The 17,643-nt window shown below is 44.3% G+C and overlaps 1 protein-coding gene across 1 annotated transcript in view; it reads left to right on the plus strand.

Moving 5' to 3' along the window:
- col11a1a (collagen, type XI, alpha 1a) overlaps positions 1–17,643 on the plus strand; it is a 62,961-nt gene that overhangs the window by 34,742 nt on the left and 10,576 nt on the right. Inside the window, exons 36-53 of the mRNA XM_076138141.1 lie at positions 1,060–1,113; positions 1,622–1,675; positions 4,211–4,264; positions 4,514–4,621; positions 6,612–6,701; positions 7,788–7,841; positions 9,546–9,653; positions 9,795–9,902; positions 10,432–10,485; positions 10,623–10,676; positions 11,085–11,192; positions 13,958–14,011; positions 14,102–14,155; positions 14,284–14,337; positions 14,915–14,968; positions 16,713–16,820; positions 17,068–17,121; positions 17,252–17,305. Of these exons, the coding sequence (XP_075994256.1) occupies positions 1,060–1,113; positions 1,622–1,675; positions 4,211–4,264; positions 4,514–4,621; positions 6,612–6,701; positions 7,788–7,841; positions 9,546–9,653; positions 9,795–9,902; positions 10,432–10,485; positions 10,623–10,676; positions 11,085–11,192; positions 13,958–14,011; positions 14,102–14,155; positions 14,284–14,337; positions 14,915–14,968; positions 16,713–16,820; positions 17,068–17,121; positions 17,252–17,305 (1,278 nt within the window). The remainder of the gene's footprint in view (positions 1–1,059; positions 1,114–1,621; positions 1,676–4,210; positions 4,265–4,513; positions 4,622–6,611; positions 6,702–7,787; positions 7,842–9,545; positions 9,654–9,794; positions 9,903–10,431; positions 10,486–10,622; positions 10,677–11,084; positions 11,193–13,957; positions 14,012–14,101; positions 14,156–14,283; positions 14,338–14,914; positions 14,969–16,712; positions 16,821–17,067; positions 17,122–17,251; positions 17,306–17,643) is intronic.

Raw genomic sequence — 17,643 nt, forward strand, 5'->3', positions numbered from 1 at the left:
TCAGCCCTCAGGACCCCCTGTAGTGTTTCAGCAGATAATGATAGACAGTCTGTGAGCTTCAGGCTGTAGTTATAGCTCGACAACGCCTGTGTGATCAAGTAAAGATTTGCTTTTATTTTTTAATTCCAAGAGTTTCCAAATAGAACATTGTAATCAGTTTGGGAGTATTTTGGAGTTTCCATCCTTAAATCCTAAACCCAAACACATTTCACATTATAAACAGATTTCACAGAAACTCATGGTGGGCTGCGTCTCTTCCTCTGCTGTCTTCTTCTCTTGCCTTTATGTTTCTGTTGTTTGCAGTCAGGGATTAAACAAAATCATTTCACAATACCAGCCGTGCATTTCGGAGCTATTACTTTTATCATTTGCTGAAACTATCCACAACTTCCACTAAAGTCGTAGGTTACAATTTCCGAACAATGAAGTCTGGGATGGGTAATAATTATATATGTAACCTGGGGAAAAGGCTTCTTTCAACATGCTGGTCTGACTGACAAAATGTCAGGTAGGAGCTTATAATTCCATATTCATTACTTTCTGTGCAGATAATGAATGGAGGATGATTACAACCTTCTATTTTAGTCTATAATGACTCCATGTGAGGGCCGGTCTGTCTGTCCCGGACACAAAAGCCAGAGTCTCTTCATCTTCCTCTCCCTCTCCTCCTTTATGAGATCCTCACTCTGTTTCCCTGCGGAGTACTCTTCATCATTCCTCCCTCTGCACAACTCCAGTTTGCCACCTGAATATCGAAGGCTGTCTCGCCTGACAGCTATTATTTATTTATTTACTGTATATTGAGTAGCTTGCATTTCATTTCCCTTTCCCAAGCCGCTCTTGGCTTTAAGTAGTTATAATTCCCTCACGGTGTCGTTCCAGTTTTTAAATTTGTTATTGTTATGTGTCTTCTCTCCATTATTCAGCAGTAGGTGCTTTCTGACAGGGCAGTCTTGCATAATGCTGTCGGCCCCTGGTGGCTTTATTCTGTATACAGTACATCTCCTGTCTGTCTGTCTGTCTGTCTGTCTGACTGTCTCATCTCTTTGTTTATCCCAGGGACCTCAAGGACCTCAGGGACCAGTTGGCTTCCCCGGACCCAAGGGCCCCCCTGTAAGTATTGAAAAGCAAATTACCCTAGTTTTGAAACATTAGAAGTCACACATGATTGAATCTGGAGAGTTCACGGGGCGCAGTAATGCATAGCAATATCCTTAATACTGAGCGGGTGTCATTAGTCTAACTGTTATTGAAGCAGAACCCATTTTCTCTCGCCTCAGTCGAGGCAGGAGACAAGTGGTAATTTCCACCTATCGATCGGGCTTTGATTCATACTCGGCTCCCAGCACAGCCACTGATGTCGCTCCTTTGGAAAGATAACTGAACCTGTTATTTTACTGTTAGAGTTCCAGCACTCCACCTATAAGTTTGCCAGTGGGAAAGAAGTGATGTCGCCATACTGTGCCTACCAAGCATAAACGCAACACGGCAACAAAAAAATGAAATTGCGTCTGTGGGAGAAAAGGAAACTTTGATAGTCTCATACAGAGCTATTTTCATTTGATGATGATTGTACTGTCTTGTTGATTGAGTGTGTTTACGCCGGTGTTTTGCTAAACAGGGACCACCTGGAAAGGATGGACTGCCTGGACACCCCGGCCAGCGCGGAGAGACGGTGAGTCCTCAAGATGCTCTGCCCTTATTCAGTCGCACGTCGAGTCCTCGCGACAAACTAGAGATTCCATGTAACTAATCCACATGACTCTTGTGTGTAAATCCTATGTTAAATAGACACTCACTGCCATCTACTGGTCAAAAGTTATGGCACAAAAAATTGCGGGTTTCTTTGCGGCAAGAAGGGTGTGATTGGTCAGGAGTTCTACAAATATGGGGACTTAGTTGGAAGTTCGCATAAACTCTAAACAAATCTATGAACTTTGAGTATTAAAAGGATTTCTTCACTTTTGTATTTCTCTACAAACTGGAAATCCTGGATTGCCTGCCTTCTCATCAGATGAGGAAGACAGATCACATCTCCTAGTTACACAGCTGTTGCTCACTGAATACCCCTCTCACACACACACACATCCTCCCAGTTCTTATCTCTGTTGTCCTTCAATGCAGGGGATTAAATTCAGCTGTACAACATGTTAGCGTGATGCCAAGTGGACGCACATGTCTGGTAGAGAGGCGTGGAGTAGACAAAGCCCTGGTGGACACGTTGTGACTCTATCTGCCTCTCTGGTCACATTCAGACATACACTTGCATTCAGACATCACATTGCATTCTGTCAGAGTAAATCCAGATGGCTCAGACTGCCATCACACAGATGGAGACCAGGGAGCCACGGGAGCCATCCCTCGCTGATTGAGCTCGTGTCTCGTTTCTTTGGCAAGCGCGCCGCAAAGATCCACAGTCGGGACGCAGAGCTCAGATTTTCCAGCGAGGTGTTTACACCAAGGTGTCCTTGTCGCTCCGCTTCTGCTGAAATAATTGAGCAATAATAACAAACATAAAATTGGTTGTAGCAGCACGGAACAGTGGTTTTTCCAAGCTACAGTAATGAGCTTAATGAAGAATGGCTGTAGTAAATCTGTACCTGAGAAGCAGTGATGTGTGGAAGCAGCACCCCTGGGACGCACGCAGGATTTATCTGACAATAAAAAAACAAAAGTAAACTTTGACTTGAGCACACCTCGTCCCAATCGCCCCGCTCTCCACATCGATCTCCCCGTGCTTTGTATGCATCGGTGCCGAGGCTCAGAGGGCAATAAATTCTACTAAAAGCTTGACAGATCATCGCCTCTGTCATTAAAACTTCTCTTTCCACCTGCCACTTTCCTGCATATAACTGAATACACCACACATGAATGCTTCCCTGCCTTTGCCGCTATTCAAGCAACAATAGAGTCTTCATTAAGGTGTGTACGGCTGCGGATTTACGCCCTGATGAACACGATCCCCGAGCATCCAATATGAGAATTGATCACGGCAATAAACATGCTTGCTGGGGACCGAGCAGCGGCAGCACAGGTTGCACTTGAGGAAGTACAAATAAAGATTTCAGTCAGTGTCTCTGAATGAGGCCCGGTGGTGTAACCGCAGGGCCGCAGGGTTCCCAGGGAATAATACATCCCTATAAATCACAAAACACAGTGATCAATAAGCCCCGAGTCGTGAGTTAGGCAGGATCCTCCTTCTGAGAGCGCAGAATGAAAAAATCTAGTTTGGTTGAAGGGAAATCACTTAAAATGTAATCAGTCATAAATGCAAGATCATGTTGAAATCAGTCAGAGGTCATTTTGATGCTTAAGGAGCTCAAAACCTCAAACGGAAATCAGTACAAAAGTCAGTCTAAGGCAGATATTAGTTGATTAGAAATTTCAGGAGGAATTGCTCCGTTTGTCTCGAAAGAGGACTCTAAAGCGTCTGCAGATTGGATTGTTCCTCCGCCAGAAGACAGGAGTTCATTGGATTTCCTGCTGCAGCACCGGCAGTCGATGTTTGAGATGTTAAACTTCATTTTCCTTTGGCTTCAGGTTACTCTTCTCTCCAGCAGATAGCACAAAGCAATGCTCACTTTAGAAACGTGAACAGACATAACAAACTAATTGGTTTTATGTCAGTATCTGCCTAAGAGAAATGTAAACTTTTAAAAGGATAATTCTTCAACTTCAACACTTTAATGCTCCAGGATGATGCAGCAAAAACAGCAGAATGGTGCAACGTTAGAGGAGAGTTTCTGCTTCCTATTGTCCAACCAAACTACTTTGTGCTCTGCCGTGGCTTGTGTGCTTCACCAATGCAGACGAATTAGTCACTGTCTGACCCCATCGACATGTCATAAATCATCTTTCTCCTTTGCACTACAGTCCAGTAAGTGCAAGGAGACGAAGGCCTCATGATGAAACCAGGGTTTATATTATTAGACATTAAAATAGCTTCCAATAAGGAGGAGATACCATCGTATTTGTTATTACTTTGCTGAAAATTCAATTTCCCTCCCAGAAAAGACAATCATAAACATCCGTATACACTCAGTGGGATCATTTCCAGAATCTAAGTGATTGATGAGGGCAGAATATTGTCTCTGGTTAAATCTGTGAGTCAAATGATCCATCGAGGTTTCTTTCCCTCAATACTAATAGATTAAACTTGCTTCAAACATTATTATGTTATTATTATAATGATCTTCTTGTTGTTTTTCAGGGATTCCAAGGAAAGACCGGCCCTCCAGGTCCAGGAGGTGTTGTCGGGCCCCAGGTAAGAGAAACTAAACCCATCAGATACACACTCCACGTCCCAAATGAGCCTTTCACAGGGCTTTTTTTCATTTATTCAAGCTCAGATTTGCTATTTTGCAACTAACATTAAACAAATGCATTTAAAGTTTGAGAATTGTGAGCAGAATGAAACTTTTGACAGGCAGACATGGAGCCTGGAGGTTATTGTAGTCAACTGTCCTTTAACATGCTGCATTGACTAACATCCGCCTGTGTGCCGGCATCTTAGGGACCCACTGGTGAGACCGGCCCCGTCGGAGAGAGAGGCCACCCCGGACCCCCTGGCCCACCCGGAGAGCAGGGTCTTCCAGGTGCTGGAGGAAAGGAGGGAGCAAAGGTGAGTGCTGCTGTATTCTACAGGCTGAGTGTATTCAGGACATTTAGTCTTTAAAAGGAAATGGACTCTTACTTTGCTGCAGTGGCACTTTATTCAGAAAATGATCTTCCTTCAGTGAAGAAAACTGATCTTATCTCCTTTAGTTAGAGAGGAGAACGTATGCATTCACACGTAACCGTACATCAACTGCACTCACGGGGAGTTTGTGTTCCTGCTGGAGTTCTTCAATAAAACTTTGAAAACTAATCTACAGCTACAAATTCATAAACTCCAAACCCCCAGAGACTCTCCATCATTTTCTGCTCTCTGTCAAGTGACTACTGAAGATACAGTAGCTGAGATTTGGGGAGCATTTGGCAGGAATCCCTCCCCGACCTTCCCTGCCTGGCAATTGAGTGCCTATTAGGAACAGACATCAGCCATTTTGTAGAAGTATAGGCTCCTCCAAATGTAGCCCAGACTCCAGGGATCGCTCAGCATCCCCCACTCCTCCCCCGTCCAGCCCCTCCATGCTTTCATTTTCTCCCCGTCTTCTCCAAAGCAGACAGTTTAATCAAGTCGGTCAGCTGAGTCGCAGCCCGGCTCTGCTCTGCTCCTGTAAATCTGCATGCCAGGGACCAAAATCCTCATTCTTACCTCTCAGGCCCTCTCTGCTCCGCTCTGCCTCCTTGTTTGCAGATAAAGTCCGTCTGCCAATATAAAAAAAAACTAAAAAAAGTAGTAACTGCTTTCTTTTCTTTCCTGGAAGTTAAATATCTTTGTTTTAGAGATGCTGTTTACAAAATGAAGCAGGCGGTAAATAAGGCTGTCCACAAATAATTGGCACCATTCCTCTTGTAGATAGCCTACAAACAAACTTTATAGTTGCTACAGTATATGGGATGGGAGGCTGTAGAAGCTTTTAGTGGCTTTGCTTATAAAAACAACTTTGTCCGTTTATTCGGGTTCAAACAAATCTTGTGTTTATTACGGGACGTGGAAGCCGTTTGTGCTCAACCTGGATAAGCTGGAACCTTCTGAGTTTTAATGTAATGGCTGATGAACTGAAAGCAACGGCACCTTGGTATCGATTATAGTCGAGGCTGATGCATTTGCTGACAGTGTGAATGAATCTGCAGAAAGAACACAAATGCTTCAACATAATTGCAGCTAATGGCCCATTAAGATGATGGTCAGCTGCACAACAAGCACATGTTTTGTTCCTGGTTTGGTACAGAAAGCGATTAGTCTATATTGTGGCTGCTATTTTAGGAATTTATAATTCTCCCCTTTCCCCAGATGCGAGCTTTAATATTGCATTAATTAGCATTTTGCATCTCCAAGTAGGATTTCCTCAGCTTTGATTTACAAGGTTGGGTGTGTGTGGAGTGCAGCGCTGTCATGTGAAGCCTCACACACTCGGCTGCCGTGTACTTTGCATTTTATTAAAGCTGCAGTAATAGATTGTTGGCCACCAGAGGAAGAGATAAACTGATAGACGGACCTGGAGCACCATCAGTACTTCAAGTTGTTATGCTCAATGTTCCCTAGTTACCCATCCAGAGGACTCACAACAATACTGCTGAGTCATGTTCTGGACCAATGATGTAACTGTTTTGGTCCCTGACAAACATCTAGTTCTCTAACTTGTTCAATCACTTCCTTTAGCTGATCATTTCAGAGTGGAGAGATATTTCTAAGGAAGAATCTTTCTGCGTCGCTCGCGTCTTTAGATATTCCTCACCGAGGCCACGTAGCTTTCTCTTCTGTCATCATAAAAGCATGGCTCTTTGTTCAACATTGAATGGATATAAAACGCTCTTACACAATCATGCTGTGGTGACTTCAGTGTGACGTAGGAAGGTTAGACAGGAGGAGACACTTCCTTCCTTCCCTCCTTCTCATTGATCATCGCCTCTGTCATTCAACTGGAAGTGCACGCCAGCTGTTTTGCAGTGATGTCATCTAAATGCTGCTCATGTATCTCACTGTATTTCTGTGATCTGTATAGGGAGACCCCGGACCTCAGGGATCCTCCGGTAAAGACGGTCCCCCTGGCCTTCGAGGCTTCCCAGGAGAGCGAGGTCTACCTGGTGCCACGGTAGGAACCCCCTTCCACCTACACTCATTCATCACCTAACAAATGAACCTCCGCCTGTGCAGAGCGATCGGCTTCATTAGAGACAACCGGCCTCAGAATTCACTCCTTCCAATCAATCCGGCGCAGAGGAAATTCCTAGCGACATCTAACAAATGAGCAGGCGTGTCTCTGAATTGCTCCGACGCCACTGACACCACTCTTTTAACTGCTGCAATGCATCATGGTCCGCTTTTACACCAGTAGAGAAGTGTTGGTCAGGGAGACATTTGTCAGGCCCGGTCTGGCTCAAGGCCTCCGATTGCTTTTCAGATTTCACTCAAGTTATTCGTCTGTTGTTGAATGCATTATTTACTTAATCAAATATTAAGCGGGGAATGTTGACAATGAGTCTGCGGGGAGCGAGAACGGATGCTCTGTAGGGAGAGGGAGTGTTTTACCTCCTCGTATCTCCAAGGTCAGTCGGGGCTCTGCATGCTAGGAGCACCGCTGATTGTTTTCTGTCGCTGTAATTTACTCCGGTGCACAGCCAGAGTCAGCAGAGACTCATTACCCACAGTGCCATGTGCTCCTTTACGGCCCCCCAGGGAGCTGAACACACACGGCCACACATATGCACACACACTTGCTTCTGCGCAGGAGCAAGCACACGTGGATAAACAAAAACAGAATTCACAAAGGTGATATGGGGAATGATAGTGAGCGCCCACACACACACACACAGAGTACCTAACACCTACACACTCGCATAAACAAACACGTCCCCAAGCAGTTACACACAAATGCAAAACTACATTACAGGTTATTTATTTCACAACTTTTATTTTATTATGCATTTGATGAGCCGGACATTAAAATGGAATATATGAGCCAACAAATGTCCCCAAGCACAGCTGCACGAAAAACCAACAAGCCCCCTGCTTCCTCTCTGGCTGCCACACACTCCAGTGGAGGTCTAATGTACAGGCTGATGTATAGATTCAGTTACTTTACCAGGTATTTGGTGCTTAACCTGAACGTACTTGTAGTGTGGGAGGCTTAAACTGACTGAAATCCCTTAGTGAATGTCTTTCTTCTTGTTCCTCTCAGGGTCCAGCTGGTTTGAAAGGAGGAGAGGGACCCCAAGGACCACCCGGCCCTGTCGTGAGTACACTCTTCTTCTTCTTGTGTGAGCTTTGGTGCGGTTGACAGGTTAGCTCATATATATTTCATAGTTAGCTGAGGCCCACAGAGGACAGTTTGCAGAATGTGGACATGAAACATAGTAGAATCACTAAACTCCCTGGCGATCTTCATCCTTACTTTTCTTCCGTCATCCTAATCGGCGTTTTAGGCTAAACCCTAAACGTTAAGGAGGAAAATTAGATTAATTTCAAAACTTTCCCTCCCTCTAGGTAACATTTGATGAACAACTCTCAGAGCTGCACATTAATATATTAACACACACACACACACCTTTTGCTTCACCCGTGTGTGACTCTACAGCAGTAAATGGGTTTAATGTGTCGCTTAAGGATGCAGCGTTAGAGCGAGAGAGCGTGTTTCCTCTCCAACAGCAGGGAATTCAACCGGCAGCCCATCTATCATAATGTATAACTGACAATCAACGTCTATCTGCTGGATTTATATGTCAAAATATGGAATGATAGCAGAAGATGCATGTTCTCTGAGAGAACAGAGTGTGTGTGTGTAACAGGTATAAACAGATTAAGCCGCAGTGGGAATCCATCTGTTTTGACTTCATATCATTTTCTACTCTTTTAAAAAAGAAGCCCTGCTAGATTTCCTCTCTTCCCACTGAGCACAGTGGATTGTCGTCAGAGTAATCATGCAGTAGAGTCGCTGAATATCACAACTGTTTGCTCCGCCGCCTTCTGGCACACACACACACACACAGCAGAGCCATGCTGCTGTTTGAAAGCATCTATACGGGGAGTCACAGTGTGCAGACATCCCACATCAAACCCAAGCTTCCCATCCACAGCAGAGTCGCTTCCCATTCCTAAACATCATGAAATTTAGTTTGTTGTGACCGCTCATCTCGATCATAACAAAAAGGGGAGACCACATAGAACAGGGTTTGATTTAAACAAAGGTTTGTACTTTTGATTAACCAAAACCAGCAAAACCATCATCGTCTCATGATAACACATGGCGCCCAGACACCAGCAGTCATACTGGCCGGGGAGAACAGAGAGGAGAGGCGAGCTTTAAGGCCTCCTGCCCAGGTGGAGTCAATCCTGCTGATCGCCTCTCTGCAGCCACCTGGATGAGAGGAGCTGAGAGAGAAAGACACACACCTAGGGGCCGTCACAATATGAAAATAATTAATTCTTACAACATGTCCTTTGATCTATTTTGATTGGCTTTAACTGCGTAACTGATGATACCAAGAACCAAATGACACAAAAATGAATTCACACAAGAATGCAGCAGTGTGGATGTGTGAAGCATCACTGTTCAGTCTGAGCCCAGGGGGATGGAATTCTTCAGGCTTATAAAGGGATTTGAATATATTACTGCCTGTGAATGAAGAAATCATTCAGTAAAAAACTAATTACCTGAGAGGGAAATGAAAATAAAATGTCACTGAAGTGCTTATAGTGTTTTTATAATGACCTCATCAGAGGGGACGACATGATTGGTTGATGTAATCCTGAATAAGAGTCCAATTTAGGCCCAAAATATAAACAACACATCGTCCTCTTCTCCTTCAGTCAGTCAATGCATGTTCTCTGTATGTATGCATGTATGTTGATCCCTGAACAACGACTCTCAGCTGCTTAGTGGACGTTTCACTGGTACGTTACCAAAGATTTATCTCTATTCCCCATCTTTCTTTCTCAGGGTTCCCCTGGAGAGAGAGGTTCTGCCGGTTCAGCAGGTCCCATTGGCCTGTCTGGTAGACCTGGTCCTCAGGGTCCCCCAGGGCCTTCTGGAGAGAAGGGAGCACCTGTAAGTTTTTCTTATTGATTTTCTCTGTGAGACTGACAGGCACAATGCTTATTAGAAATGTACTGTATGTCCTCCAGATACATTCAGTCCTGCTGTCCTTCACTCTCAAAGTACACTGATAACAAACGTCTGTGTCTCTAGGGTGAGAAAGGCCCTCAAGGTCCAGCTGGGCGCGACGGTGTCCAGGGTCCTGTTGGTCTACCCGGGCCTGCTGGACCCCAGGGTCCCCCCGGAGAAGATGGTGACAAGGTCAGCCAGCTCCTCTGTCTGCCTCCCCTCCTCTGAGCCTCAGTCTCCAAACTCCTAACTGAGATATGTTGTGGGACAGAAACAGATTGCTCATCAATCTTCATCCCCATGTTCATTCGTGCCATCTGCATCAAAAACGTGTCTCTCCTTTCGTTGCTGTTGCACATCCATCTTCATAAACAAGAGCACCAGTACACTCAGTTTGAGGAGACGTACAAGGGAAATACTGCTGCCTGTTTCATCTCCTGACATCATTATGACCCTTAAGGTTACTGTTACAGCCAAATACATGTCCCTGTGGAGATTTGCTGGATAATGAATGAGAGAAAACAGCTGATATGTCTCATTTGTGCACCCATGTGTGTCCATAACAAACTACAGTGTGTTGAGATTCTAAGTACTGATAATGGAGCAGATGGTTTAGGTATTAATCTGATTGTTTCAATGATTTTCTATAAGCTGTTGACATTTGGACAGGGATAAGCTGATCTAAATTGGTTGCCTGTTCGTGTGTGTGTGTGTTTCCCAGGGAGAGGTTGGAGAGCCCGGTCAGAAGGGAAGCAAAGCCGACAAGGGAGAACAGGTGCGTTATTAGAATTACATCTAAATCACCTTAAGAGATCAAACTGTTGCTTAGGGAGAAGAAGCACCGCACAAACACTTTCATCACAATAAGATTGAGCTGTGTTGTGGTCGTAACCATGTCTGCTCTGTGTGAAGGGTCCTCCTGGTCCAGCCGGTCTCCAAGGCCCCATCGGAGCCCCGGGTCCCGCTGTAAGTACTGCTGTCATGACACACAAGCCTGGAGCGGCCCTGATATACCACACAAGGACAACATTTAGTTTACAGCAGCTCAACAGAGAGAGAGCAGGAAATATGAGGCTGACATGCAGGAGAGATGCATGAAACACTACAGCACTTCTGAGAAAGAGAGTAGACCAATAAAAGATGAGAAATAGGGCTGTTGGTATTCATGTAAATGGCTCTGAAGATGTTTTCTGAAAGATTTACTGTCTAGGCACAAAGTGTTTACAGTAAGAAACTGAAAACCTTTCTGATCTGTGCAGAGGTTGAATTTTGCAAACATCAATTCTGAGCAGCAAAACAAGAATCTACACCACCTGAGACCTGGCCTGTTATACTGTCTATACCATCTAATGCTGGGTGTGTGTGGGTTCTCAGGGAGCTGATGGAGAGCCTGGTCCGAGGGGTCAGCAGGGTATGTTTGGACAGAAGGGAGATGAAGGTTCCAGAGGTTTCCCTGGCCCACCTGGTCCCATTGGTCTGCAGGTTAGTACCAAACTCACATACACACACACACACAACCCACCCACACACACACTACATCTAATCAGATTATATTTGAGCTATGTGGAGCTGTAAACATACACCATATCTGCTGTTCCTGTCATGTATCGTTCTGTATCTCTCTCTCTGGGACAAATCTACAGAGGAATCCTAACACAGACCTGCTTTGGTGCATTTACAGCTCAACACAGTAAGATATTGATTTCCAGGGTTGTATGGTGTGTGTAAGTCAGCTCCCCACACAAGTGCAGAAGATGAATAATGAATCAAAGTCTCAAACATAACCTCTCACCAAAGCCTGTGTAGGCTCATCAGGTGGGCTTTCTTTTGTTCAGGGAATTTTGTGGAGTGAACGTTTTCTCGGAAAAGAAAATACAAAAAGAAAGAAGAGTTCTTTTTGTATGGAGGCGGAAAAAGGATCTCACAAAGTTTCTATGCCTTTTTTTGGCAAAATAAAGATGCATAACATGAATTTCTGTTATCATAATAATAATAGTTTAGTTAAAAAAGGCACTAATTGCCACAGGCGACATGAATACACAGAGTTATTAAATGGAATTGCTAATTAGATGAGAATAATATGAATAATAAAACTGATCTGAACAAGTAGTTATTATTAAAAAACAATTTCATTTGAGAAGAATATGCTACAATAACAGAATTGTCACAGATTGACCCACAGTATGAGGTCATCCTCTATAAAAAGGCTGCATTAGTAGTCGTGTTGTCTAATTTGCTCAGCCCTCCCAGCCGTGTCAGAGTGTCAGAGTGTGTGTGTGCAGATGTGACAGTGAACCAGGAGCGCTCACTCGTCTCCCTTTTATCTCTGAACCGTAGCTCTGCACGACCTTGTTGTGAATCGTATCAGCGATGCTCGGCACAGACTTTCACCAGACCGCTGAGCTGCGGCACAAACAAAGGCAGACACACACACACACACACCCACACACACACGCTGGCGCCCGCACTCGTCCCCGTGCCGTCTGCTTTGACTTTAATTGGATCTGTGGTGTGTATTGTATCGTAACCCGGCTTTGACCTGCTATGATTACTCCCCTCACTTCTATTCACTGGCAGCAGCCTTCGTCCTCCGTCGCTGGCAGGAAGGCCAGTAACCACGCTTTCTCCTCAAAATGCCTCTGTTAAATGTCTGTAAAGTACACAAGCAGACACCAAACAGTATATTTAATGCTTTTCAAAAGGATCTCCCGTGCTGCCGTTTAATATTTCACATGGAAAGTTTGTTATTTCTCACAATGTCTCCATTCAAGGACACGGTTGATCACAGCTTTAACATATTCAGCCCGAATGGCAGGTCAGCTTCACACACACAGATATGTCTCACACACCAGTCCTGCACAACAATTCAGCTCGGGGATGTTTTGATAGAACCTCAGAGGTCAGGGGTCAGGGTCGTATTGTGTTTGTGAGTAATTAACTTGTTTAATAGCAATCAAGTTCTGAAGGTAAACACGCTAAGAGTCTATTGTGTGTATCGGGGTCATTGTCTTAATGAAATCACAGAGCTGCTCATAGCTCCAAAGTACAATCCTATCGCTCCAGAATTGTTTTAAATGGACTTTTAATTGGGAGTAATTCACTTCCCATCACCGTTCCGTTAATTGCGCAGACTGACCCGCTCGCACAGACACACACTGAGCACATCCAGCCTGCTGCATAATTAGTGGCGTCGCTAACGATCTAAGGCAGGAGGAGACCTCTGCGTAGATTTCTCAGCACAGGAGGAATCAGCATGCAGACACACACACACACACTTTTGAAACACCCACGGCAGTACATGCAAACAGATTGAGAACAGTTCATTCATGCACATGGATACTGGAAGAAGAAGAAGAAGAAGAAGAAGAAGGGTTGGTGTGTGTGTCAGAGGAATTTAATCTTCTTTACACCTCTTAAATGACACACACACACACACACACACACACTGAGCAGCTAAGCAGAAACAGCAGTGTCATTGTGGCAATTTGTCAGGATCAAACGCTCACACACACACTGCTTCTTGAACACACACACACGAGGTGGATCTGTGTTTGCTCCTTTTGAGGATCTGATCATGTGAATATAAATGAAACACCTACACAATAAAAGCCGGTCCCTGAAGTATCCTTTATGACAGATCAGTATCTACACAAGTCTCTCTGTTTGGAGCGATTGCTCATCAGCGACCTCGTTTCTGTTTTTAACCTGCATTAGCATCGCCGACCTTCTCTCTCCTTATATTACAGATTAAAATGATCCGTGACTTTTAAGTGGGAGAGTAAACCCACCGTGTTGTTCAGCCTGGAGACATTTGTACTGGTGGAGGTTTCTGTGTATATGTAAATGTCTCCGCTCTCCATTCGTCCTCTCGGGGGCTGATTGCTCACTTTATACAGACTTTGAATTGCATTTAAACGTGCGGCACATTGAGTGACAAGAACTTGCTTTTAATATGTTTTATTGAATATTTCATGGATGTAAACAGCGGTTCAAAGCCAGCTGTTTATGTTTCGGATATATATTCAGATATATTTGACAATTTAATGCATCTCTGTAATTTATTCCAACAAGCAAATCAAGTCTCAAATTAAATCTGAAGCAGGAGCAGCTGCTAGGAATTCACTTTACAGTTCACAAACAAATTAGAATGATTGTGTATTCATGGTACAATATGTTGTGTTTGCAGCATAATTGTTTTCTTTTATTAATTTATTTACGCTGAGAATTTCTTTTGTTTCTGTCCTCAGGGTCTTCCTGGACCCCCTGGTGAGAAGGGAGAGAACGGTGATGTCGGCCCCATGGTGAGAGAACTACCTGCTGCCTTTACACTCCCATGTAGACGCTTAACACACCCTAACAACATTGATTTTGTCTGTGTTCCCTTCATACAGGGCCCTCCTGGTCCCCCCGGTCCCAGAGGTCCTCAGGGTCCGAGCGGAGCTGATGTACGTACTCGCCACTGATAGCAATTTGTCTGTAGTGGAATTGCACCATCTTGCTCAATTGATCTGGAGTGGCTTTTACTTTGCCGCTTCTTAGGCCTTCGTTATGATGATTACATTTTCTGTTGCAGGGTCCACAAGGTCCTCCAGGTGGTGTGGGACCCATGGGATCAGTGGGTGAGAAGGTAAGAGGGGGGGAGGGAACTGTTCAGCCTCACAACATCCAGCCCACCACACTGAACCCAACTGCCACTGGCACCAGCAGACGCCTCTTCATTTCATATGCATGGCCTTTCTGTCTGACTTAGTGCTTTGACACTATTAATGTCTACTCCACAATGCTTCCAACTAAATTTGGCCATTTGGTTTCAGATTGGCAGACTGCTGCACTATATTTCTATAAATACTTAATTCTGTACCCTGGCTGTTAGTAACTGAATTCTGGAACATGAAACATAAAGGGAAACAAACACGTTGAGAGTGTGTTCAGACTGCTGGAGTTCTAACGCCTTCAAACACACAGAAAAGATGATTTGGAATGTTGTTTTGTCTTTGTTCAAATGTCACTGCTTGCAAATCTCCATTTCTTCGCTGGAATAGAAATATCCCTTTATTATTATCTTGCCAGCTAAGGTCATAAGTTACCTGCTGTTTGTTTAGAGTTACATAGAGGAGGTGGTGTGTTACAGAAAGTGTGTTTGGGTCTGAATTTGTAAATGCATCATGTGGATACGAGTGATGCTGACATCTGTGTCCTCACAGGGAGAACAAGGTGAAGCTGGAAACCCAGGACCATCCGGAGAGTCTGGAACTGGAGTAAGTCATTCCTGTCATATTGTCACATACACACATTTTGTGTATGTGTGTGTGTGCCTGTGATCTGCATTCAAACAATATATTAGAGCCTCAGCCTTGAACCTAAAGCTTGACCTAATAACTAGTTTAATTTCCCCTGAAATTTGGATTAAAAATTGAATATTTGCAGGCGAAGCACAGGAAGATAATTTCCCCTCCTAAGGCAATTATAAAATTAAACGTCTTCCAACAAGAGTGTTTGTCTCTAGCGTGGCGTTGTGTGTTCATCAGAGTGAGAGTAATTGCTGGGCACACTGAAGCTCTCTCTCTCTCTCTACATGGCTTTTGTGCCTACTGTCCCATGTCAACATGACCTGCCAAGCCAGGGCTCTTCTCTGACTCTTAAAACATAATTGCCAGGCAGATACAGAGGATGCTTCTGTCCCGGTGAACAAAAGTGTCGCCGTGTAGCCGGCAGGCCTCCGAACACGACGCACCAACTTTACTCAGCCTGGCTCTTAGCTCTGTTTCCCTCTGTCTGGTCGCTACACTGAGGCTCTGTCATCCATCTTCAGTGTATCCTATTTAGTTTATTATCAGTGTTGTTGCTCTGTCTGTCAAAGTTAATGTCTGCAGCCATAGTGGTTGTGTAAAACCCTCGTGTTAATTTATCATATCCATATTCCCGCCATCGTTGTTCCCAAACAAGGATTCATGACATTTTGATGAGCTTTTATTTTTGAAAGCTTTCACCAATCAGCCTGCATTGATGGCTCTGTTAGCCCTGCTGGCCCATTTGTCAATATTGAGACACAACAGGAGATTGGATATCTGGCCCGTCTCCAGTGGGAGTGGCAGTGGAGTGTGATTACAAGCGTGCATAATGTGCCCGCTTGTTCTTAGTATCAGTGTGTGTGTCCTCAGTGTCAACGTGCGACTTAAGACTCAAGATAACACAGCCATAGGTTTTGTGTGTGTGTGTGTGTGTGTGTTATTGTTTGTCTGTAAAGGTCACAGCCCATTTTCTTTTGCTCGGTCACATTTTACACGCAGACACTAATGGCCTACATTAAAAAAGACATCACACTGTTACTTAGACAACAGTGCAGCACTTGTACGATAAAAATAAATACATTAAGATGTGGATGCAGAGAATATATCAAAACGGTGTGTGTGTGTGTGTGTGTGTGTGTGTGTGAGTGATCCTCGTGTACAATGCAGAGTCAGTGGATGGTTGTGCTGAGTCACTATGGTATCTTTGTAGAGACTCTTTAGAGACTTGAAAACAATAGATTCCTGCAGTACAATACACAACTCCAGCTCCCAGTGTTTGATTGAAATCACCAGCAGTTTTCCCATCAAATGACAGTTAATTAGGAAATGTGCTGTAGTGTTTTGTGGAGCAAGGGGAGGAGCGCTGTATCACACAAAACAAGAGGAATTGACTCGTCTTTGACTCTAAATGCTGCGAGCTAAAGTTCCACGGTTTCTGGCAAAGACAGACGGTGAAAGTTGGATTAAATCCTAATAGAAAAATCTTTCCAACACATTTATTCTCATTACGGGGCGATGAGATTTGACCTTAAATCTAGATTAGTTGTAATAGTGCTACTTAAACGAGGTAGGGGCCATGTAACGTGTCGCCCCCATGCTCGTGTTTGTTTACAGTCATTATTCAGAGGGAAGTGTTTTTAGTTTGACAATGATTTATTGATGATAAAAGTGTGTATTTGATTTATTCACTGGCCCTCTTCCACCCGTACAGGGGCCTAAAGGTGAGAGAGGAGAGAAGGGAGAGGCCGGCCCCCCTGGAAGTGCCGGACCCGCCGGTGCCAAAGGACCCCCTGGAGACGACGGTCCCAAGGGCAACCCTGTAAGTCTGCCATTCACTCGGGCTCAAATGTACTGTGTTAAAGGTAATGTCCTCCTCCAAGAGCCAAAAGCCTTTTAATGGAGGGATATGATGTGATGATCATCGACCATATGGTAATGAAAAGCAGGAAGTGCCGTTGTTCTCATGGGCCTTCATCTTGTTTCCGAGGAGATTAGATCTCAACAGGCTTCTTCTGCAGGTTTGTCCTTTATCTGATGCACTCTTTTTCTTTACCCCTCTCTTAAAGGGACCTGTTGGATTCCCCGGAGACCCTGGTCCTCCTGGAGAGCCAGGTGTTGCTGTAAGTAGTGAATGTTTTGGAAATGTTAGCCCCAAGTTAACGGCCCGTGTTAATAATCCACTGACCTATATGGGGACTGTAGATATCTTGCACGGCAGACATAATGTAACCTCGTATCTCTCTTTTACAGGGCACTGACGGAGAAGCGGGAGAGAAGGGAGAGGATGGTGAATCCGGTCAGGCGGTGAGTTGTAGCCATTTTACAGTATTTGGATTGAACAAATGAGCTGCAGTACATCAGGGCCACTTTACAAGCAAAAGATATGATATAATTAACTTTAATACTTCATAATATAACAGTCCAGCAGATACTGTATCTGGCCTGCAGTCGATTGGAGGGTTAGTGAGTAAATAAACCATTCACATTGCAACATTTGATGTAATGCCTGAGTTTTACCTCTCACACTCGGTTGCATTGTGCTTTGCAGATTCATTAAGTATGATTAGAGGAAGCCAAAGAAATCTACACCGGCTCTGTTTATTGTGCCGTGAATTACAGCGCTGATCAACATTTATGAATGT

Source organism: Genypterus blacodes, unplaced genomic scaffold (genome assembly GCF_046128005.1).
Source record: "Genypterus blacodes isolate CSIRO-AG114 ecotype Tasmania unplaced genomic scaffold, CSIRO-AGI_Gbla_v1 ptg000348l_1, whole genome shotgun sequence".
In the NCBI taxonomy this organism is placed as follows: Eukaryota; Metazoa; Chordata; class Actinopteri; order Ophidiiformes; family Ophidiidae; genus Genypterus; species Genypterus blacodes.